We start from the raw sequence: 20,231 nt of genomic DNA, 5'->3' as shown, positions 1-20,231 counted from the left end.
CCAAGTTTCTGGAATATTTCAGGTGAGTGCATTTATAAATGGGATGTCTGTGTAGTTTGATGGCAAAGCAAAGGTGGAGATAAGACTTGCAGTTTGATCAATTCCTGATTTTACTATACGTTTAATAAAACACACCTGAGCTTATTACCTATACATTGTGGCTAAGCTCATAGTAAAACCTGGAATGTGAAACTGCTATGCAATGGAGTCTTATCTCCACCTCTGCTCAAACTACACACATTCCATCACTAAATGAACCTACCTGAAATATTCTAGAAACTATGAATGCAAATTATTTCCATCCCTGCAAAGAAGCACTTGATTACCAGGTGCAATTGAAAAAGTGATTTTAAAAATGTAGGAAAGCATGGCCCCACATTATCCTACAGCCTTGACTTAGTATCAATATAGGGTACTAAAAAGCAGTACATTATAGTTAGTTGTGGTTATTATTATTGTTATTATTATTATTATTATTATTATTATTATTATTATTATTATTATGAGACCATTAACCATTTCCCAAATGCATTTTGGTATCAAGACAGTGCCTGTGTTTCTAATGCCATTGTACAAGTGGAATACAAACTGTGAAAACGATAGGCGTGCAGGTTTGTGCAGTGAGGTGGGGTTTAAACTACAGAACAATCAACACTTACGCTTGGTCAAAATATAAAGAACTGTAACAACGACTGGACATGTATGTAGTGTATAGCGATAAATATAAGAGAATAACAGACTACAACGCCTAGGAAAGACGACTGCATTAATAATAAATAAAGTAAACACACACAGTAGCTGTCGCAGAATTACAATAGTAAAACAGTTGTTAATAATAATAATAATAATAATAATAATAATAATAATAATAATAATAATAATAATAATAATAAATAATAATAATAATAATAGAAATAGAAGCTACTCTTTTGTAGCTACTCACCAATGTTGTTCTAATTCTGCTCGACAGCGGTAGCGGCAGCGGTTCAGATGTTTGGGAAGAGAAAGTCCCTAACGGATTTCAGGTCCAGGATCCGGCAGAACTCGAGCAGACAGCAGGACATTGTACAAGAGTCCCGATACAGACGGACAAGCAAGTGTATATACAGCAGGTCTAGTATGAAACTGCTGGACTCTGGAGGCAAAAGGGAAGCAGAGCTATCTCTCTGCAGTGTGTGCTTGAAAGCAATGGGTAACGCTATCTCTCTTTGTATCTGGTTCTGTATTTGTGTCGTTCTAAGGGAATGTTGCTCCTGTTTTCAGTAAAAATGTTGAACTGTCACAGTACCAGCTATAAAGAATCGCTCAGAACGCAGTTCAGTTTCTGCAACATGCTTGTTTTATTACTTCTAGCTAGCGGACGGGAGGGGCACTACAAAGCAGGGCAGTTTGCCTATGCTAGATTAATAATTTGTTGATGTTTACATGGTTTTGAAACGTGAACATGAACACTTTATACCAAATGTAATGTAACCCATCACTTTAAAGTAAATGTTTGTAGCTATCCTCTAATTAACGAAATGCTATATTTATATATTTCATTGTTCTACATCAATCTTTGCAAGCTACAACTTAATCATCAGTTAGTCAAATTTAGCTAAATGCCCTCTTGGATAACATAACATGTTGAAAATTATAGTGCGTCTGGACGTTTTTCTTTGACAACCTGTAAACCTGAGTTACCATTGTTTCTGCAGAGGGCGCTATCTACATTAAACTTCGTGTCGAGCTTCCGTTCCGTAACACAAATCAAGTCCATTTAGTGCCGTACTGTCCCCCATATAGCCCATTCCGTCCGGAACTACATCTGCCACGGAACTTACCGTACTTTTCCTTCCCGCAACCTATTTCTGCGATTGCCCAGCTGTACTAAACGTGATGGAGCATAGACTGGCCGAGTTCCGAGCCCAGAGGAGAATTCAGCAACAGACCGGTCAGGGAGCTGGGACGACGGGGAAAGATCAAGCCGTAAAGGGAAAAAAGGAAACGTCACAAACGAATGCTGTGTCTGACCCACCCGAAGAGTGGAGCGAGACAGGAAACATTGCTGTGACAAGCTACAAAGAAAATGCTGCTGCACAGGTGATAATACCTTGTGTTGCACAGCATAAACGGCACTATATCTCGCATCTATATTATTGACAGACTTGTTGGTTGTGAGGTAGGAAGGTTTGTATTTGATTAAGTGTGCAGTCGGGACAGAATGCGCTGCTGCAGGTTTCACTAATTCCAGCTCTGCAAACAGTTGGTATTTGAAAATGGAGTTTGTCGTAAGCACTTGTTGTCATGGACGCTACCAATACGCGTTTTAAACTGTCCTGAGAATGCAGTTTGTGTATATTGTCATTAATAAAACAGAACAGTTATACACCACATTCAAAATTGTGATTTACGTAAAAGCAGTGAAGTATAAAATTCTGTCCGAATAGCTCGTTTCAAGTCAGACTGAACTTGACTAAGGTAATTCAGGGTGGGAAGGATGATGAACATCAGTTATACAATTTACTGAAATTTAAAACAAGCCTCTCATTGCATAAGTTTACTTTCAGACATTCCAGTTATTTACTGTGATCGTATTTGTAAGTGGAAGATATAGATCTGGAAGAAAACATGCTGCGGCATGCTTGTTTGTAACTATAACCTCAAGGCCACACTGCCACCCAGTCCCTGAGCTCTGCCCACTAGCTTATGCTGCCCCTGTCCCACCCAGTCCCTCAGTTCTAACCATTACACCTTACTGTGTACCTTAGCTCTGACCCCTAGCTCACATTGCCACTCTCCCTCCCAGTCCCTCAGCTCTTACCCCAAATTCACATTGTCTCCTAGTCTCTCGTCTGGAAATGATCTCTCTCTCTCTCTCTCTCTCTCTCTCTCTCTCTCTCTCTCTCTCTCTCGCTAATCAGGAGAATGGCACTCAGTGGCGCTGGTTGCAAGACAGTGTTCTGGGGCAGTTCCTGGGCTCGGAGCGCCTGGCCGTAACAAACCTGACCTTCCTGAAGGTGCTGCTGTGGTTGGTGCTGCTGGGTCTGTTTGTGGAGCTGGAGTTCGGCCTGGCATTCTTCGTGCTGTCATTGTTCTACTGGCTGTATGAGGGCACGCGTGACTCTTCACAGAGACGCAGTGGGGAGCCCAGTGCCTACTCCGTATTTAACCCAGGATGCCAAGCCATCCAGGGCACACTGACCGCAGAGCAGTTCGAGGGCGAGCTTGGCTACAGACCTCTTGCCAACAGATAACCACCACCACCTAATGTTAAACATTAGGCTTTTGTATGCATTAATGGACATTTAACCAACCACCCCCACCCCCCCCCCCCAAAAAAAAAAAAAAAAACTAACACAAAGGGCCAAAAATACTTGTTTCAAAAGACAGCAGTAAGTATGGCGTAACTAGAGTTCGTGAAACTGCTGGACTGGGGGCAAAACTTTCAAAAGGCAGCAGTAAGTAGTATGGTGCAAACTGTGGTACAACTCAACTGAGTGTAGAAAAGTGTAAACTGAGATTCTATGAAGGAGCTTTATTTATTTTTAGACATAAGATGTTAATTAAATCTGCACCATCAAAAAATTATAATTGCTTTAATAAGTTCTATTGATTTGTCAGAATGCATTTGTTAAATCTTGCAGTAGTTTATTCATACCAACAGATGGCAATACACTACTCTTAATGTGTATCTTATTTTTACATGGTTTAAATATGAAATGTTTTTTTTTTTTTTTTTTTTTTTTTTTTTTAATTATCATGACATTTCCCCTTTCTGTAGTAAAGTAAGTAAAATGTGACTGTCTTGTGGAACCACAATTAACTGTATTTCACTCTGTGTAAATCAGGTGCACAGGTCTCAAGATGATGATGATACAGTACAATACTTGGTTTTTTTACATTAAACCATCCATACCTGCTATTCAGCTCATTGTTTCTGTGTGATCAGTACATTATATCACAGTGCCTGGGCCAGTCGTGTGTTAAGACTCGTAACGTTCAGTGACTGTTGGAGCACTGACTGTGAACACAGTGGACAAGGATTGTATTCTTCCCTGAGCTCGGATTGTATGTCTGTTGTCATTTCTGATTGAATTCAGACCCTGCTTATGAATTGCGTTTATCTGACATCCTTGTAATTTTCAAATAAGATTTTAACATGTATTTTATTTATTACAGTTATCCATTCTTTAGCCTGTTCCATTTCTGTCAAATCTGTATAGCATTTGGCTAATTAAAATTCAGTAAAGCAATCTGAGTGCATCATTGCTGTCAAATACATGTAGTTTTTAGTTTTAGTTCAATTTGTTTTTGTTCTTGTATTTTAAAGTGTATGGGGTGTGGGAGACGAAGCAAAATGACCTGATAAGAGGGCTCTAATATCTGGTAAACTGCTATTAAATGTTTTTAGTTGATTATCTGTTTCCTTTACTTGTCATTCTAGGTTCTGTTTACAGTATATAGACTAGAATTGTTTCTATTTATGTGCCATGTAAATGGCTGTACAGGTGCCAATGCATTGCAACACCTTGTTGGTTACACAAGTAGAGCTGTTTGGGTGTGTGTGTGTGTTTAGCTGTATCACTTTAAGTTGCATTATTAACAAGCTCCCAAAACTATGAATATCTAAGCTGAGCTCTAGGTGGTTTCCTGTATTGTGGATTTTGTGCATCCAAATATCACAAGCTCAGTAATGTAGCAATAATGTATTTATTCATTAACATTTTTTTTTTTAACGACAACAATGCTCTGAGAAGACTGCATGGTACTGAGTACAAACAGCAAAGTAGCAGCTTACTTGATGTCACACAGAAGGGCAACTCCACGCAGGATCCAGTGATCGGGGGGCTGGCTGGTACGCAGGCACACTGCAGTGATGTAGGTGAGGTCAGTGCGACGCGGTTTCTTGTAGACTGGACATATGTATAGCTTGGGGTCCTTGGGAGCCGTGGAGTTGATGGCGAAAATGTGCACCACAGGCAGGGAGGTGAAGAGCACCTTTGAGGTGGACTCTGTCAGCTTGCCATTCCTCCGGTCCCAGCCAGCCCCGTCCAGGTACAGCCCATACACATACACTCCTTCCTAAAGACACAACACGCAAGAAAAGCTGAATCCCAGCTTTCACTTAGCTTACAATACTGAGACTCGTAGGGATAGAAACAGCTTACAGAAATCATTTGATCTAATTACTGGGGGTTAAAACACAAAAGCAGATTGAGCTATAGTTAAAATTAATATATCTCTTTCCTCAACTGAAACACAGTTAATATTCATAGGTAAATTAAATCTTCCGATGTGTTTGCACTCATGAAAAGGGTGGACTGAAGTGTATGTTAACAATATAAAAATATTTGGCTGTGGGTGGTACCGTCCGGATGGCACTAGTCTGCATTAGAAGTTGTTATGCTGTGAACTTACAGCAGGAGATGATGTGATCTCCTCCTTTACTTGCTTCAGCACCTCGTTGTGCAGAGTGACAGTATCCAGAGCCCAGCCTTTGTGGGCTCTTGTTACTTCTTGTCTCATTGCAGTCAAAAACCCTTAAAATCCAAACGAGAGAAACAGCTCAACTTTCAAGAGATGCAGTAACTGGATCTTTTTACACTTCTCTGGAATACTACATTTTTTTAAACATGTTTCTTTTGAAACCACAATACCTTATTTATATCATACAAAAGGAACTGCAGATTGCACATAAGAACAATGCTGTGTCTGTTTATTCTGTTAACTTCACCACATTTGAACACTTTCATTTCCCCTTTCATTCCCTTTTGTTACTGTACAGTAGAACCATTGTTTTTACCCACCCTGCGGATTGAAGAATCCTGTCATCCAGAAGACATTGGGACGACCCTCGAATATCCAGGTGCTGAACTGGGTGTTCCTCTCCAGGAGCTCAGTGAACCAGAAGCCCAGTGTGGCTGAGTCCCAGGACAGCTTTTTCCACAGCTTGGGGATGCGGGCGTCGTACATATTGTCCAGAGCGTCTCGCAGGTTCTGTATAGAAAGCCAGGGATAAGCACAGGAATATGAGCAGACAGGCACAGACTGTGGCTCTAGTGTAACATCTTGAAAAGGATCAACAAGGTCAACACCAGACACTATTTCAAACTTAGCAAAAGGAACAAGACCAGAGGACACATTAGGAAATTGTGTAGACACAGATTCATGGCAATCGGACAAGAGTAGTTGGAATAGTGCCAATGGCTTTTCTTCTGTTCTAATGTTCCTCTGAGGGTGTCAGTCTGTCTCCTGTCCCTCACCTCACTCATGATGATGGTGCCCTCGATGGCCAGTTTCAGGTCGCTCAGGCTTGACCTCACCAGGGAGATCACCTTCTGCATACGGTCTATCTCCTGCCGCAGGAAAATGTTCATGGAGCTCAGGGCTCCCATTTTTATCAGACGGGCTTTTACCTGGGAAACACAGAGGGTTAGCCAGGCAGTGTGTGTTAGAGCATCTGAGCAGTGCGTGGGATAGAAAGTAACTGGGCGTGCAGCTCTGCAAAAGTCAAAGCTGAGGCCATGTAAGAAAAAAAATGACCTAACAGATGACTTCAAAGAGTTAGGGTTTGATTCGCAAACTCTTGTAGATTTTCACAAATGTATAAGTAAGTTCACATACACAACCATTTTTTTAAGTTTAGACATTTTCTTTGAAAATGTGTATTCTAGCATTTCTTTTATAAGCAATTGTTATTGCGGTCCAGGTTAAAGATCCTGTTTTCTTACAGCTCCATTTTTTCAATTAGCTACACAAAGAACATGCTGAAAGAGGCAGAGTCAGGCAAAGGATGTGGCAGCATTTCCTATGATACAACGTTGTAATGAAGGTAGTAATAACAGTTGGTTAGTTAATTCCAGCACTGCCTCACCTCATGTGGTAGGTAGTTAGGAGGCAGCTTCTCCAGCATGTCTTGTGCCATTCTGTACACAATGGTCTCCCTGGTCTCCCCAGCACCCCCTCCGCTTTCCTTAGGCTGGATGTTGGTGATGGTGTTCAACACCTCTGAGGAGGTGTTACTCTGATACCTGCACACACAGGGATCAAGGCTGGAATCAGAGAATCATGCATGCCAGCTAAGAACCCCATTCATCATCTTATTGAATCCATTATGAAAATCAAATGAACAAGCAAACAGGACTTTATTCTACTGGCACACCCTGGCCCCACTGGAGAACAGTCTCTTGATTTCCTTCATCACAGAGTAGCAATGGCACTCACTTTCTATAAAACACTAAGCCTGTTTTTGATTTTAATAAATAAAAGGTATTTAGGGGATTATTTAGGTATGCATTAAAAGTACAGGACAAACAGCGCTGAGTGTTGAATCCGATTCAACACTTTTTGAGTTGTTTATGCCACTTAAAACATTTCTTCCTAATTGACACTTGTTCGATAATGAGATTCAATTGATTATTAATTCAGTAATTGGATTTGGTTTTTGCTCCTTTGTTGCGCTTACTTCAAACAGTTACAATGTTTCTTAAACATTGCAAGAATGTTGTTAATATGAGTTGCTCTGAGTTTTGAAATTCCACTTTGAGACAAAAGTGTAGAACATGAAAGTGACATTAGAAAAATAAAAATGCAAAAAAACTAAGGAATCTGAAAGGGAACGTAGAGTAAAGTAATTGATAGTTTTGCCAAACCTAAAACAGATGAAGACCTAATGTCATTGCCAGCACTGGGTTTTTGAGAAGTATGTAAATGGTCTGTAAGGTTGTTTGAACAGTGGTTAAAGCCAGGAAAGTAAGTTTAAGTCTATAATTGCTTTTGTTCCTGAAAATAACAAATGCAGTTATTGCTGTTTAAATGAGGAATGAAAAACTGCATTTGCCAAAATGTCATGACAATCAGTTAAATTAATCCACCCGTTCGTAATTTAATAAGCTAGGCAGCTATAAAAGGACAGGTTTTAAAAGACAATAGCTGTATGCGGGAAGGTAAGCAATTGCGTATAGACCTGAATATGGTGTATGTTAAAACAAAGTATATTACATTTGTGAATAATTACACTATGTAACACAATTTTTGTTCCTGGGTTGTAAGTGTTATTTCCTAATTGCTTATGCCTCAAAAGTATAAATTTACAGTATAATCGTAAATCTCGAAAAACTACTCACTTCTAAATCTTTTGTAGTCATTTTTGTATTACTTTAGTATAAATACATGTTAATTTGGATTCATATGTTGTTTTTTTCTGACTTTATGTGAACGAAAAGACACAAAAGCACCCGTGGTTTAGCTGACGAATTAACAGTTTTCTGTGTTGTTACTCAACAATATATCTGCCCCGCACTCCCCTTCTCTTCACAACCACTTTTAGCTGAAAGATTTGTATAATTAATTAGTCAAAAGATCAATGGGTGATGTCACAGAACTGTTTTAAGGTTGATTTAAAAAACACAATTTTAACAAGTTAAATGATGCAAGTTAGCAGTTTAAACCAACTAAAAACCCTTTAACATACAGACTGAAGTTGTTTTGATTTAACGGTGCAGATAAAACTAAAATCTTATTAAATGTTTAGATAAAGGAGAGCTTGCAGTATTACGTGATGTCAGCGTTGGGGTGCAGGCCAAACACCTGGGGGGTGTCCACTGCTGGCAGAGACTGGATGAACTCCAGATACTGCTCCACCGTTTTACACACAGGGATCTTGTAGTTGGTGTAGAAACAGAAGGTCGGCTCAAACATCTTCTCACTGAACCACACCTGCATGATGAGTACACAGAAGGATTAAGACTGAAAACATGAGAAACACTCCAGTTGTAATAGACCAAGACGGGAAATACCAGATTTCACAATATTATCAGTGTACCAGCTGTGTGAGAGACAGTAGATGGTGGCTTCAGGCAGCATAGCGTTTCAACATATAGGCAATGTGTAATGAACAGTAAAAGTACTGTAAAAGGCAGTTTACCCTGGAAAAGCAGTTGAGAAGTCGCTTATCATAGTCATCTGTGACCCTGCCCCCATACTGCACCTCTCCCAGCATGTAGCGCACTGTAACCCAGGAAACTCCCTGGAGACACAGAAGGGGGGATAAATTGAGTTACACTTTGTTCTGTCACTGTCCAAAGTTGTGCAATATGCTAAATATGTGCAACGTTCTATTTTTCACAAAATGTCCTAAATAGGATATTTAAGAACTTCTCAGATACTTCCTAAATGGAATTCTCAAAACAGAAGAAATCAAGTGTTTTTTTCAACATAACTTATTGAAAGAAGAGGAAAATCCAGCCCATTAACACGTTTGGTTATTTCAGTCAGCTCAGTTAAATAAACAGATACAGTATGTTTCAGTGCACATTAACACTTACCGTCTTGGTGCTACATTCATCCAGATGGTTTTGTACAAACTGGACACTTGCTGTAAAATCTGCGGAATTAAACTCGTAGGGAATATTCCAGCCCAGGGGACCAAATTTCCTTCGCTCCTGTACATTAAATAAAGCATTAAAATCTTCTTTCTTTATTTGGTAACTTGTTTATTGAAATATTCTTATTGGGCATCTTGACTAATCCCTTCTCTATTGCTGTGTAGTCAGGTTACCGGCCCCCTCTTTATCTCTGTGTATTACACAAGTTACCTGCCCCCTCTTTAGCTCTGTATAACCAAGTTACCTGTACACAAGTGTGCAGAAAAGCCACAGAATAGAGCATTGGTTTCCACATGGGCAGGTTAGTGACATCCAGTTGGTCCTGACTGATCCCTATGAATGTTCGTTTCAGGCCTGCACGTACTCCTTGAGGAGGCTCGTTGGTGAACTTTATGGAAGACTAGAACAGAAGAGGCATCTGACTGTAATGTATGCCTTATTTAACCAACTATTAAGCATGCAATTTCTATTGATTGTTTTATTGAAGTTTAAAAACACCTTCCTCCAGTTAACCCTTTAAGGACTGAGATCTTGCTAACACGATTAAGCTGAAGTGGGCTTCTAGAACGATGATCATGTACACCCGATAAAAAAAGCACTTTGTTTTTTAGACTTACCAGGCCACTGTACTTTGCAGTACAGGCTTGAAACATACACCAATGGAAAGGGGAGGGAATGATATTCACTTCCTGATAGTTTTTTTTTTTTCATGTGGTCACTGAGAGAGGCATTTAGTGTCTAAAGTGCAGTTTACAGTCTAAAGTTTACAGCAGCCAGGCAGAAACAAAACATCACAGACATTTGTTTAAAGCGAATAAAAAAAGAGGAAACATTGTAAATCTGATATATTTGACTTATAATTATATTAGAACATGTATTCTGTCTCGTGTTTTAATATATATGTTTTTACAACATTTATAAATATCAAGAACAGGTGGATATAAGCATATACTATTTCGTGAACTAAATGTATCAGGTACATTTTTTTTTTCCTTATGACTGATAATAATGAAATGTGTAACTAGTATTTTATTTTTAAATATTTATTTTGAGAAAATAAATCAAGAGCAGTGTCCATTATTGTTTATAAAGACCATGAGAATAAACATGTATTATGTCTTTGCAATCACTCAGGTGAAACAATGTCTTGTAATCTGCCCAAACATCAATATTTTTCAACAAAACTTTCATGAAGTTTTGTAAGGTCCCTTGGGTCATAGAATGCATCTCTAAGCAAAATAAATAATAAAAATGTAAACAATAAAAAAAAAACACAAAATATTGTATTGAAAAAAACAATACAGATAACTGACTGCACAAGAAATTTCCAGACTATTCCTATTCGTTTCAATCACTGCCACACATAATACTCACATGAAAAGTATAGATTCAAAGTTTTTAATGTGAGCATGACTACAACAAAAAACACATAAGAAATGTTAAATATTGCAAGTATTTATCAAGGTAAAATAAAGTTCTAGTTTGTTTGCCTTGCCTTCCAGGAAATATTGTACTGCTTCATTTGCTAGGTCAAAGCATCAAAGCATCCTACTGGCTGTAAAGTCATTAAGGGGAGTAGCTTGTTGGTTACTAACGGGAAAAGCGGACCTGAAATGGGTGGGGCCAATTTCACTCTCCAGGTGAATGACCTTGAAAGTGCAAGACTACCTGACAGCAAGGCCTGCAATCAGATATTTTAATCAAGACTACCATCCATAAGTATTAAACACCTGAAGTACTACATTTATAAATACTAAAGGAAACTTAAGAAATTAAATGACAAATGCCTTACTCAACCACAACACATTTGACAGCTATAAAGTGAATGGATGGCAGGGCTAAAGTAAGAGCCCCCTCTGGGTATCAGGTATCATATGGTTGTGAGGGAGCTTAACCTGCAGCAATGTGATTGGAAACTTTTCGTGTGCCTCGGTGGTAATCCACACACGGAAGGTCTCGTTCATGGTCTCTGTAGTGGTGATGGTCTCCAGCAGTTCGTCCATGAACTCCAGACCTAGGTGGCAGTTCTGCAGCAGGACCCAGCCGCCCTGAGGAGACACAGTCAGTCAGGACAGTCCTGGAAACCCAGTCAAAAAACTGCTGTCAGTCAGTCAAGACAATCCTGAAACACCAGTCACAAAGCTGCTCAGAGTCAGTCAGGACAGCCCTGAAGCACTAGTCACAAAGCTGCTCAGAGTCAGTCAGGACAGTCCTGGAGCGCCAGTCACAAAGCTGCTCAGTCAGTCAGGACAGTCCTGGAATACCAGTCACAGAGCTGCTCAGAGTCAGTCAGGACAATCCTGGAGCACCAGTCACAAAGCTGCTCAGTCAGTCAGGACAGTCCTGGAGCACCAGTCACAAAGTTGCTCAGTCAGTCAGGACATTCCTGGGAACCTACTGTAGTCACAGTCGCTCAAAATGAATAGCAGAGACATTCTCACCTGTTGCATTGACATCTGTATAAGCCTCCTTGCATGCACCTCCTGTCCCTGTCCCATAGAGATAGCTCTACATTCTGTAGACAGAGAGACAGAGAGACAGAAGACAGAGGGTAATTTCTAACTTGAAAATATTTAGGAGCTAAGACAATATTTTTAGTTTAACAGTACTAATAATGTAATATTTCCTTGGGAACTAATATTAGAAATATATTTATGTCTGGTAAAGATTATTTGGGTTGAAGAGGAAATAAAACTATAATAGCAGATCACATCCTATTGGAATATCTTTATTGGTGTGAATGAAATCAGGTAGTTTACTTTATGTCAGAAAGAGAGGGAGGTAATCAGAACTAGCAATCTTGGTCCTTAGATTCAGAAGTTTTAGAAGCTGCTGTAGTGTTTGTACTATGATGCGTGCGGTGCCCCACCCACCCAGCCGCAGCCTCTTCGCTAAGGCATCAATCTGATTGGTAGGATCAGAGCCCATGGACAGGAAGCAGATGAGAGGTGTGCGCGTATCACTCTCCTCCCATGTCTTCTCCAAGTTCAGGATCACGGATTCTGCAAACTTTGCTCCCATTGAGTCGCCTATGTACTTTCTGGCCTGGGTGAGAGTGCAGTCAGGACACCAAGACCTAGCATTGGAGACATGAGAGAAGCATCAACCCCCTAACAGTACAGCTTATTCATAAGCAACAATAACACATACAGGTAATGAACTGGCACAGTAATAGATCAAAAGCAGTGTACAGTTTGTCTACAAGATGAAATCTTTGTGGACTCTGACCTGATGAGCAGCAATTTCCGAAACGTATCTAGAGAGTCACTGTATCCATCAGGGATCACCTCCTCTTCAGGCGCATCTGAGTCAAACCACAACTTCCAACCCTTCTCATTGCGAGATACCTATACACACGTTTGAACACATGGAAAGAAACATTTTAGTACAGCTACTTTCTGCATGGAGCAAAACCCTCCTTATGAGCAGTCAACTGTTTTGAGAAAATGATCCTTAACACAATGCCAGAAAGCTGGTGTTGTTGCAATCAACATTTTTTACTTGACGAAAAGGGGTGTATACGTCTGGAGTAAGAGTGGTCAAGAGATTAGCTGAATTTGTGAGAAAAACTGATTCCAAAAGAAAAAGAATGTAAGTACTGGAATACAACTTCCTGAACATCAGTCTTTTGTGAGAGACAGTATTTTCTTAAGAAGACATGTTTACCTTGGGAGGCTCACAGATTACATCACCTGGTTCATGATCTCTGAAAACTGGGTCAGTTTACTGAGCTCCACCAAGTTCAGCCAGGTCATGTCTAGGATCCAGCGGAATGGTTTGTGAGGACAGGCCTTCAGGTCAAGGGCAGCTCCACCTGCAGAATGAGAACACACAGGGACAAACAAGTTCAGCAACTCATTATGAACCAGACCCAAAGATAAGGCAGGTATAATATTTTCAGTTGCTAATAGAAACTTTTTAAATGTTATATATATATATATATATATATTATATATATATATATTATATATGGACATACACACACACAAACACACACACACACACACACACTGTGCGAAATCTTAGGCATGTTGCACTTTTCTACTCTGATGCATTATAAGCATCAACAATTTACTCAAAGCCTCCACTAGTGTTTTCTACTATTATAACAACCTTGACATGCATAAGCAGGAAAAACATTGAGTTAAATTGCATTCATCACTTGTTTTTCAAGGTGTGGCACCCGAAGCATAATCAACAAGTATAGATAAACATCATCTGTAATTGACAAACTCCGAACTGGAAGACCCAAAAAGCTGTCTAACAAGGATGAACAATACTTGAAGATAATATCCTTAAGGAATAGAAAGAAGACAAGAGTTGAATTGACAACAGAACTGGCAGAAGGCACAGGTGTCATTGTCCATCCTTCAACAGCCCAAGCACTTTTGATCATAGTTCCATAATATCTTGTGCACAATGACACATGTGCCTTTTGCAAGTACATATAAAACTACAAAACAGTATGTCATTCAATATGTTAACATATCATTATTCAGCAGGGTTAATTCGACTTTATAAAGCAACTTTCGGCCAATTATACAAGTTAACATAAAATGTGCCTTTTAAATGTAAACATCGTCACGCTTTTGCTACTGAAAATTGTACACTGAAGAAGGTATTAGACGAAATGCTTTTCTTGGTGTAGTTTTATTTTTAATGCTGGACAAATGTTTGTTATGTATGTGCTGTGAGTGCAGTGACTTTCTGCTGGGGTTTGTTTCACCTTTTATAAGAATCTGAAACTCATTGTGCTTGACGTATCCTTTCTGCAGGTCAATCTTGAGGGCCAGCAACAGTGTGAAGAGGAACTTGTGGTTCTCATAGAAGCCTCTAACACTGTACTTGAACACCTCGAAGGTCAGGAACTCGATGATGTTACCGATGCGCTTCTGAGCAAGCGGGGACTTCTCTGACCTGCAACAGCCATCGCTGTAGGTGAATCTCTTCATTAACAAAGGATGAGTGTCTGCAATGCCTATTGCTCACTAGGAATAATAGGCCAGACACTGCCTGAATACTAATAAATCTTCTGTCTGAATTTGCTACCTGTTTGGATAGCAGGTTTGGATTATTGTACAGTAGATCTATTGAATTAACATTGGTAGTAGCAATATTTTAAACCTATCTTTTAGGCAAGTAATTTATCTTGGTATTGACAACATGTCGTTCTAACATTTGTTACAAACTAACAGTAATGAAATGTAAAATACTGCATTTCTATTGTGCGTACTTGGCCATGGAGAGGTCGAAGATCTTGAGGAACTGCGAGAGGGAGGTCTGGTACATGATGTTGACCATGCTCATCTCAGTGATGAGGAAGTAGAGGATACTCCCGCGGGAGGCGGCAGGCCGGTACTCCTCCTGTGCGTTGTTAATCTTCACCTCAGTCTCTGCGGCAACATGCAGCTTCTCACTCACCTCTGCTGCGGTCTGCTTTGTAGTGCTCAGGATCCCGATCATAGACTCGTCATCCACCAGGGAACCTTAAACACACACACACACACACATTATTGCAATGAAAATAAGCAACTTCTTTAACACTCTCTCTATGGGGTTTAATTCATATATAAGTCCAGTGTCTATATCTCAAATTATTTGTCTATACCTGGATTTCACACATATCAACTTGGGTTAAGTTCTAAGCTATATCACAAAAAAAACACATTGTACTGAGGTGTTGTGTTATTTTTTTCATTTACTCAATTTTTTTTTTCAATTTTTATTTTTGCTGTCCTCTTCAGATTGAAGTTAAATAAGTTTTACTGCATTCAGTGAGCAATATAAATATACGGTAGGTGATTGTGATAAAACTGGGTTAGGAGGGTACCCTTAGTGGTACTGAGCTTGTACAGCAGGTTATCTTCCAGCTCCTTCATCTTGCGCTTGTTTGCAGTGACATCCTCTATCAGCGTTACCCGCTCTGCCTCCAGTTCCTAACACAAACACAGAAGCTCTCAGGCACAGGGATATTCGTTGACTAGAAACCCTTGTCAGGCATGTAGGAAAAGGAATTCATTTTCTTTATGCCTTATGCAATTTTACCACTTTTTACTATATTATTATTGATGTGTGAAATATTTTTTTATTGAATGCTACCCAAACTTGACTTAGACAGAGAATCATAGAATAGAGATGAGTATAAATGAAGCCAGTATCTCAAAACATTTGGTCTTCAGCATCGAGAAATCAAAAAGTCACATGACCACAACAATGCAGCCATATATTAGCTGACCGGTCAAAACATTTAACATTCAAACAAACCATTAGGATTTGCCCAAGGAGTTTCAAGAAGACAAAAAATATGAAGTCAGCATCTGAAACAGTTTATGAGAAATGAAGCATAGATTTACAAAAAAATGTATAAGCTCCCCTGAAAGAGATGCTTAATTACTGGTACCTTGATGTCACTACAAAAATTGTCACAAAGTGACAACTCCCCATCTCTAATCCTGGATACTTCAGAGATAAGAATGGAAATGGCTGGGTGCTGGGAGGGGAGATTCATTGATGCAGCTTACATATTTCTCAGTGAGAATGACTCTGCCCAGCAGCTGATTCTCCAAGCCCTTCATGGTCACAGTGAAGTCTATAATGGAGGTTTTGGCACTGATCTCTGGGGTGTAGGCAGGATTTGGTAACTTTGTGGTAATGTAAAGCCTGAAGTTATCCATAATGTCTACTTCTTTGTCTCCCACTTTCACCTGGGAACAACAAAGAAGATACTGATAAGTCTGAATGAGTTTACAGAAAAAGTGTAAATTGATCCCCATGCATACAACTGTGATTAAGAAAATGGAGGATTTTGAAAACCAACACAACGTGTAAGTATTCAAAACATTTAGGGGTAGATGTACTATAGTGTTGTGCCTGTCACAATAGTCACAAACCAGCTGCAAATGAGTCAGAAGTCCAGTGTGAAATGTACTAAACATGCGCAATGCTGTTAGCAGCTTTTTAGGTAATGCTTTGGGCAGCAGTTTTTCTTTGCAGTTCAACTTTAGATGAATATGTAATTATGGACATTCCTACATAAATTTGTAAAATATTATAATGAGATGTACTAAAACTGCCGACAACTGCGACACAATTGCATCAATTTGTTAAAGGGTACATCAGCACTACATGAAAGATAAAACATAAACTATCCCACCTTGCTGTTCTGAATGTATTTGGTCATTGTATAATAATCTCTCTGTGCCCAAACATCTGCATAATGCATGATGTCCAAAATCACCGTTCTCAAACATCTCTCTGAGCCAAAAAACATGACTTCCGAATGTACCCTCACATGTGCTTTGAAACGTACTGGCGCTTGCCCAGTGAAGCATTGTATAAGCCACATTACCACCGTGTGGAAACACACTAGTCTGTGTGACAAACATGGTTCGTCTAATTTTCCATGTACATGTTTCCTTCGCATGTTGTGTTTTGATGTATTATTATGATTAATGTTGCATTCAATAAAAACAAACAAACAAAAAAACATCTGTGCTGTGCAAGTGGTTGCGGAAAAAGGAAACCAAGATAGAGTTGTTCTCATTTCCAACTAATGAAGGGACCTATCCACAATTATAGCAGCACTGTGCTGTTTCAACACATGCCCCCAAAGTCTTAGATATAGCTCCCGCTGATTCGGAACGTTTGCAGAATGGATACGTATCAAATAAACTAGCAAATGAGATTCAGAAACAATGTATTTCATTTCAGAATGAGGTCTTTGAGGATGACCTAAAAAAAATCCTCCTCTTTTCATCCTACGTATTTGGTTTTCAATTTGAATTTAAACTGTTAATGACACAACTTGATATGGCAGTGGAACAGAATGATTTTCTTTCCATCTGTAGATTTTTGCTTGCCATCACAGTTGCCAAGTCCGCTTACAATACGCAGAATTGGGCTTGTATTTTTAAAATGTCGCTTTAATTTTTTAAGAGTCGCGGGTTGCGTGACTGGTGTCAGTATATATGCACGTCATTAGAATTTTACAATCATCCTATCCCCACCAGTTCAACTAAGAAAAACTAGAACTACTAAAAAATATATAGAATTGGTATGAATACCCCCACTCCCTTCCCTCAGAAATGGGTTGGGCTTGTGTCGGTCTTGTTTTGAAAGGCAGTGCCGCTTTTTTTTCTCGTGAGACTTGGCAACACTGCTTGCCATTGTAACTATGTTTTTTTTTTTTTTTTTACAACCCACCGCTCTTAACTTAACATAACCCCAAACACCTGGTGGTGGTGGTTTACAAATGTTGTCTAGAAGGATATATATATATATATATATATATATAATATATATCTAATATTAATATATCATAATCTATATATATATTTGCCCGCTCTTTCTTGGCCTATATATATATATAATATATATATATATATATATATATATATATATATTATTATATATATATATAGATATATCTTATATATATATATATTATTTTTTTTTTTTTTTTTTTTTGTGTGTTGTGTGTGCTTGCGTGTGTGCATGGGAAGGTCACGGTAGACTGCCATCCCTTCCTTGTGAGATCAGGGTGCATTTTTGCCCTCTATACTAACAACAGATCTAACATTATCTAATATAATCCTTCAGATAACTTGGCACTTTCCCTTCTCCGGTAGAGCGTCAGAGTTCCCCCTGGGGCAAGGGAGATTGTCCACTTATCTTTGGTCCACCACTAAAATTCATTATCCCCTGATAAGAAACTTCTCAGTTTTGACCCCTTATCATGGATTTCTTTTTGCTTAATTTGTTTGTTTTGCACTCTGGTCTTCACACTAGGGATGCGGTGTAATTCGACAACTAAACAAGAATCTTGAGCCTTTAGCTTCAATAGTACCTCCTTGCATCTTCTTAATTCCGTCTTTTAAAGTCTGAACTGCCCTCTCTGCCAATCTATTAGACGAAGGGTGAAAAGGAGCAGAAGTCACATGATGGATGCCATTTTTCTTCATGAAAGTTTGGAACGCTATACTAGTAAAACAGCTTCCATTACCCTTGCCCTGTCTAGGAATAACTACTCAAGGCCCCCACAATACACATCTGTCTTGTACACTTCTAATTTTCGGGTGCAGTACAGCTTTAACTCTGATGCCTCCTCCAGCTCCGGCCACCCTCTCATTACGTACTCTCTAACTCGAGCCAATACAGGATCTCTTCCAGTCCATAGGCAGATTTGCATAGTATTCACAGGCAGGGTGTCCAAATGGTGCATCATTAACACTTGTCTCTTGATTCCTTCGTCTGTTACTTCCTCTGTTACAGGTAGATGGCTCAAAGCATCCGCGTTTCCATGATATTTCCCTGCCTTGAACACAATAGTGTATTTTACTCTAAACATTGTGAACATGTTTTCTTCCTCCTCTGCAGCTCCTTCAAGATTATACGAACGGTAAGAACTTTGAAAATTCCCAGCATTTTCCTTGGTTTTTCTTTCTGGTGTTGGCCTACTCACATTTACTTTATTTTTATTTCTACAAACTTTAGCAATGTGGCCTTTCAAACCACAACAATAACACTTTCCTTGCTGAAATCTACACTCTGACGATAAATGCAATCCTCCACAACGGTAACAGTCTTTATTTCCCCTCACAGAGCCACATTCCTGGGGGCTCCTGAGTGGCACATCCAGCCAAGGCGCTCTACATGAGTGCAGGATGCGCTCTAAAGCGTGGACGTTGCCAGTTCAAGTCTCGGCTATTCCACAGCCGAAAGTGGATGGGAGTTCCCAGGAGGCGGCGCTCAATTGGCTGAGGGTCGCTGGGGGAGTGGAGGGTTTATGTCGGCCAGGGTGTCCTCAACTCACTGAGTACCAGCGACTCCTGTAATCTGGCTGGGCGCCTGCGGGCTTGACTGTTGGCTTCCTGGGAGCTGCGCTGTCCTCCGACGGTGCAGCTCCTGGGTGGCTGCATGGTGAATCCACAGTGTGTAAAGAAGCGGTCAGCTGATGGCATACGCTTCGGAGGACAGCATGTGTTCGTCTTCGCCGCTCCCGGGTCAGTGCAGGGGTGGTAACGGTGAGCTGAGCCTAAATAATAATTGGGCATTTCAAATTGGGAGAAAATAACAAAAATAATTGGCAACGACTAAATTTAAAAAAAAAAAAAAGAGAGCCACGTTCCTCTAGCCTAAAACCCATACGCCCGGCAGCTTGTTCCCCTTGCACCCTATTACAGGATACTGCCGCCCTGACTTGCAAATCTTGTACATTTTTATTCGCTGATTCCATAGCTTGAGCTATTTTCAGTGCCTGTTCGAAAGTTAAATCCGCCAATGTAATGTTCTCTAGATTCGATCCTCATTAATGCCACATACTAAACAATCTTGTAACATCTGCGTTAGTGTATCTCCATAGTTGCAATCTTGAGACAAACTTAAACCTTTGTACAATTTCACTGGGCTTTGGGTTAAAATGTTTTTTTTAACAAATCCACCAATTCTTGAAACGATTTATCCCCAGGATTTTCAGGGTTTAACAAGTTCCTTATCAAACTATATGTTTGAGCTCCCACAACGCTAATTAATATAGATTTCTTTTTTTCCCACTTCTTCAATGTCATTTGCCGCAAAGAAATGCAATAATACTTCACAATATTTTTCCAATGACTGACTTTGTGAATCAAATGCCACCACCGAGAATATTATGCCGGCCACAGTTGTTTGTTTGCTTGTTTTTTTTTTTTTTTTTTTTTTTTAATAATTCCATATCCGAACTCCGGTTTCCCTTCTTGAAAGACTTCGTCCTCGTCGCCATAAGGTCATCCTTAAGACCTAATTTCGAAAGGAAATATATTTCCCAAATCTCATTAGCTAGTTTATTTGATACGAGTCCATTCTACAAACATTCCGAATCGGCTG

The 20,231-nt window shown here is 39.6% G+C and overlaps 2 protein-coding genes across 2 annotated transcripts in view; one reads left to right on the top strand and one right to left on the bottom strand.

Annotated features, from left to right (window-relative positions):
* The first annotated feature begins 1,717 nt into the window (after positions 1-1,717).
* LOC121317327 (SAYSvFN domain-containing protein 1-like) lies at positions 1,718-3,311 on the top strand. Its single transcript, XM_041253143.1, has 2 exons — positions 1,718-2,082; positions 2,904-3,311. Exons 1-2 carry the CDS (start codon positions 1,879-1,881, stop codon positions 3,234-3,236), a joined length of 537 nt encoding a protein of 178 aa, XP_041109077.1. The 5' UTR covers positions 1,718-1,878; the 3' UTR covers positions 3,237-3,311.
* Positions 3,312-4,710: 1,399 nt separating this feature from the next.
* LOC121317692 (dynein heavy chain 8, axonemal-like) overlaps positions 4,711-20,231 on the bottom strand; it is a 151,382-nt gene continuing 135,861 nt past the window's right edge. The window contains exons 75-92 of the mRNA XM_041253848.1: positions 15,890-16,072; positions 15,199-15,304; positions 14,602-14,854; positions 14,095-14,285; positions 13,061-13,182; positions 12,597-12,715; positions 12,242-12,444; positions 11,810-11,883; positions 11,264-11,416; positions 9,613-9,768; positions 9,309-9,425; positions 8,909-9,010; positions 8,540-8,700; positions 6,857-7,013; positions 6,246-6,398; positions 5,790-5,979; positions 5,401-5,522; positions 4,711-5,064 (exon numbers count right to left, since the gene is read on the bottom strand). Of these exons, the coding sequence (XP_041109782.1) occupies positions 4,777-5,064; positions 5,401-5,522; positions 5,790-5,979; positions 6,246-6,398; positions 6,857-7,013; positions 8,540-8,700; positions 8,909-9,010; positions 9,309-9,425; positions 9,613-9,768; positions 11,264-11,416; positions 11,810-11,883; positions 12,242-12,444; positions 12,597-12,715; positions 13,061-13,182; positions 14,095-14,285; positions 14,602-14,854; positions 15,199-15,304; positions 15,890-16,072 (2,850 nt within the window). The 3' untranslated portion in view covers positions 4,711-4,776. The remainder of the gene's footprint in view (positions 5,065-5,400; positions 5,523-5,789; positions 5,980-6,245; positions 6,399-6,856; positions 7,014-8,539; positions 8,701-8,908; positions 9,011-9,308; positions 9,426-9,612; positions 9,769-11,263; positions 11,417-11,809; positions 11,884-12,241; positions 12,445-12,596; positions 12,716-13,060; positions 13,183-14,094; positions 14,286-14,601; positions 14,855-15,198; positions 15,305-15,889; positions 16,073-20,231) is intronic.

Source organism: Polyodon spathula, chromosome 6 (assembly GCF_017654505.1).
Source record: "Polyodon spathula isolate WHYD16114869_AA chromosome 6, ASM1765450v1, whole genome shotgun sequence".
Taxonomy (NCBI): domain Eukaryota; kingdom Metazoa; phylum Chordata; class Actinopteri; order Acipenseriformes; family Polyodontidae; genus Polyodon; species Polyodon spathula.
Note: the sequence above shows the minus strand (reverse complement) of the source record. Positions and strands in the feature narration are given on the sequence as shown.

Coding starts and splice junctions, on each gene's coding strand:
- LOC121317327 (XM_041253143.1), top strand. CDS start 1,879: ATGGAGCATAGACTGGCCGAGTTCCGAGCCCAGAGGAGAATTCAGCAA. Junction 2,083..2,903: donor AAGAAAATGCTGCTGCACAG/GTGATAATACCT, acceptor CTCGCTAATCAG/GAGAATGGCACTCAGTGGCG.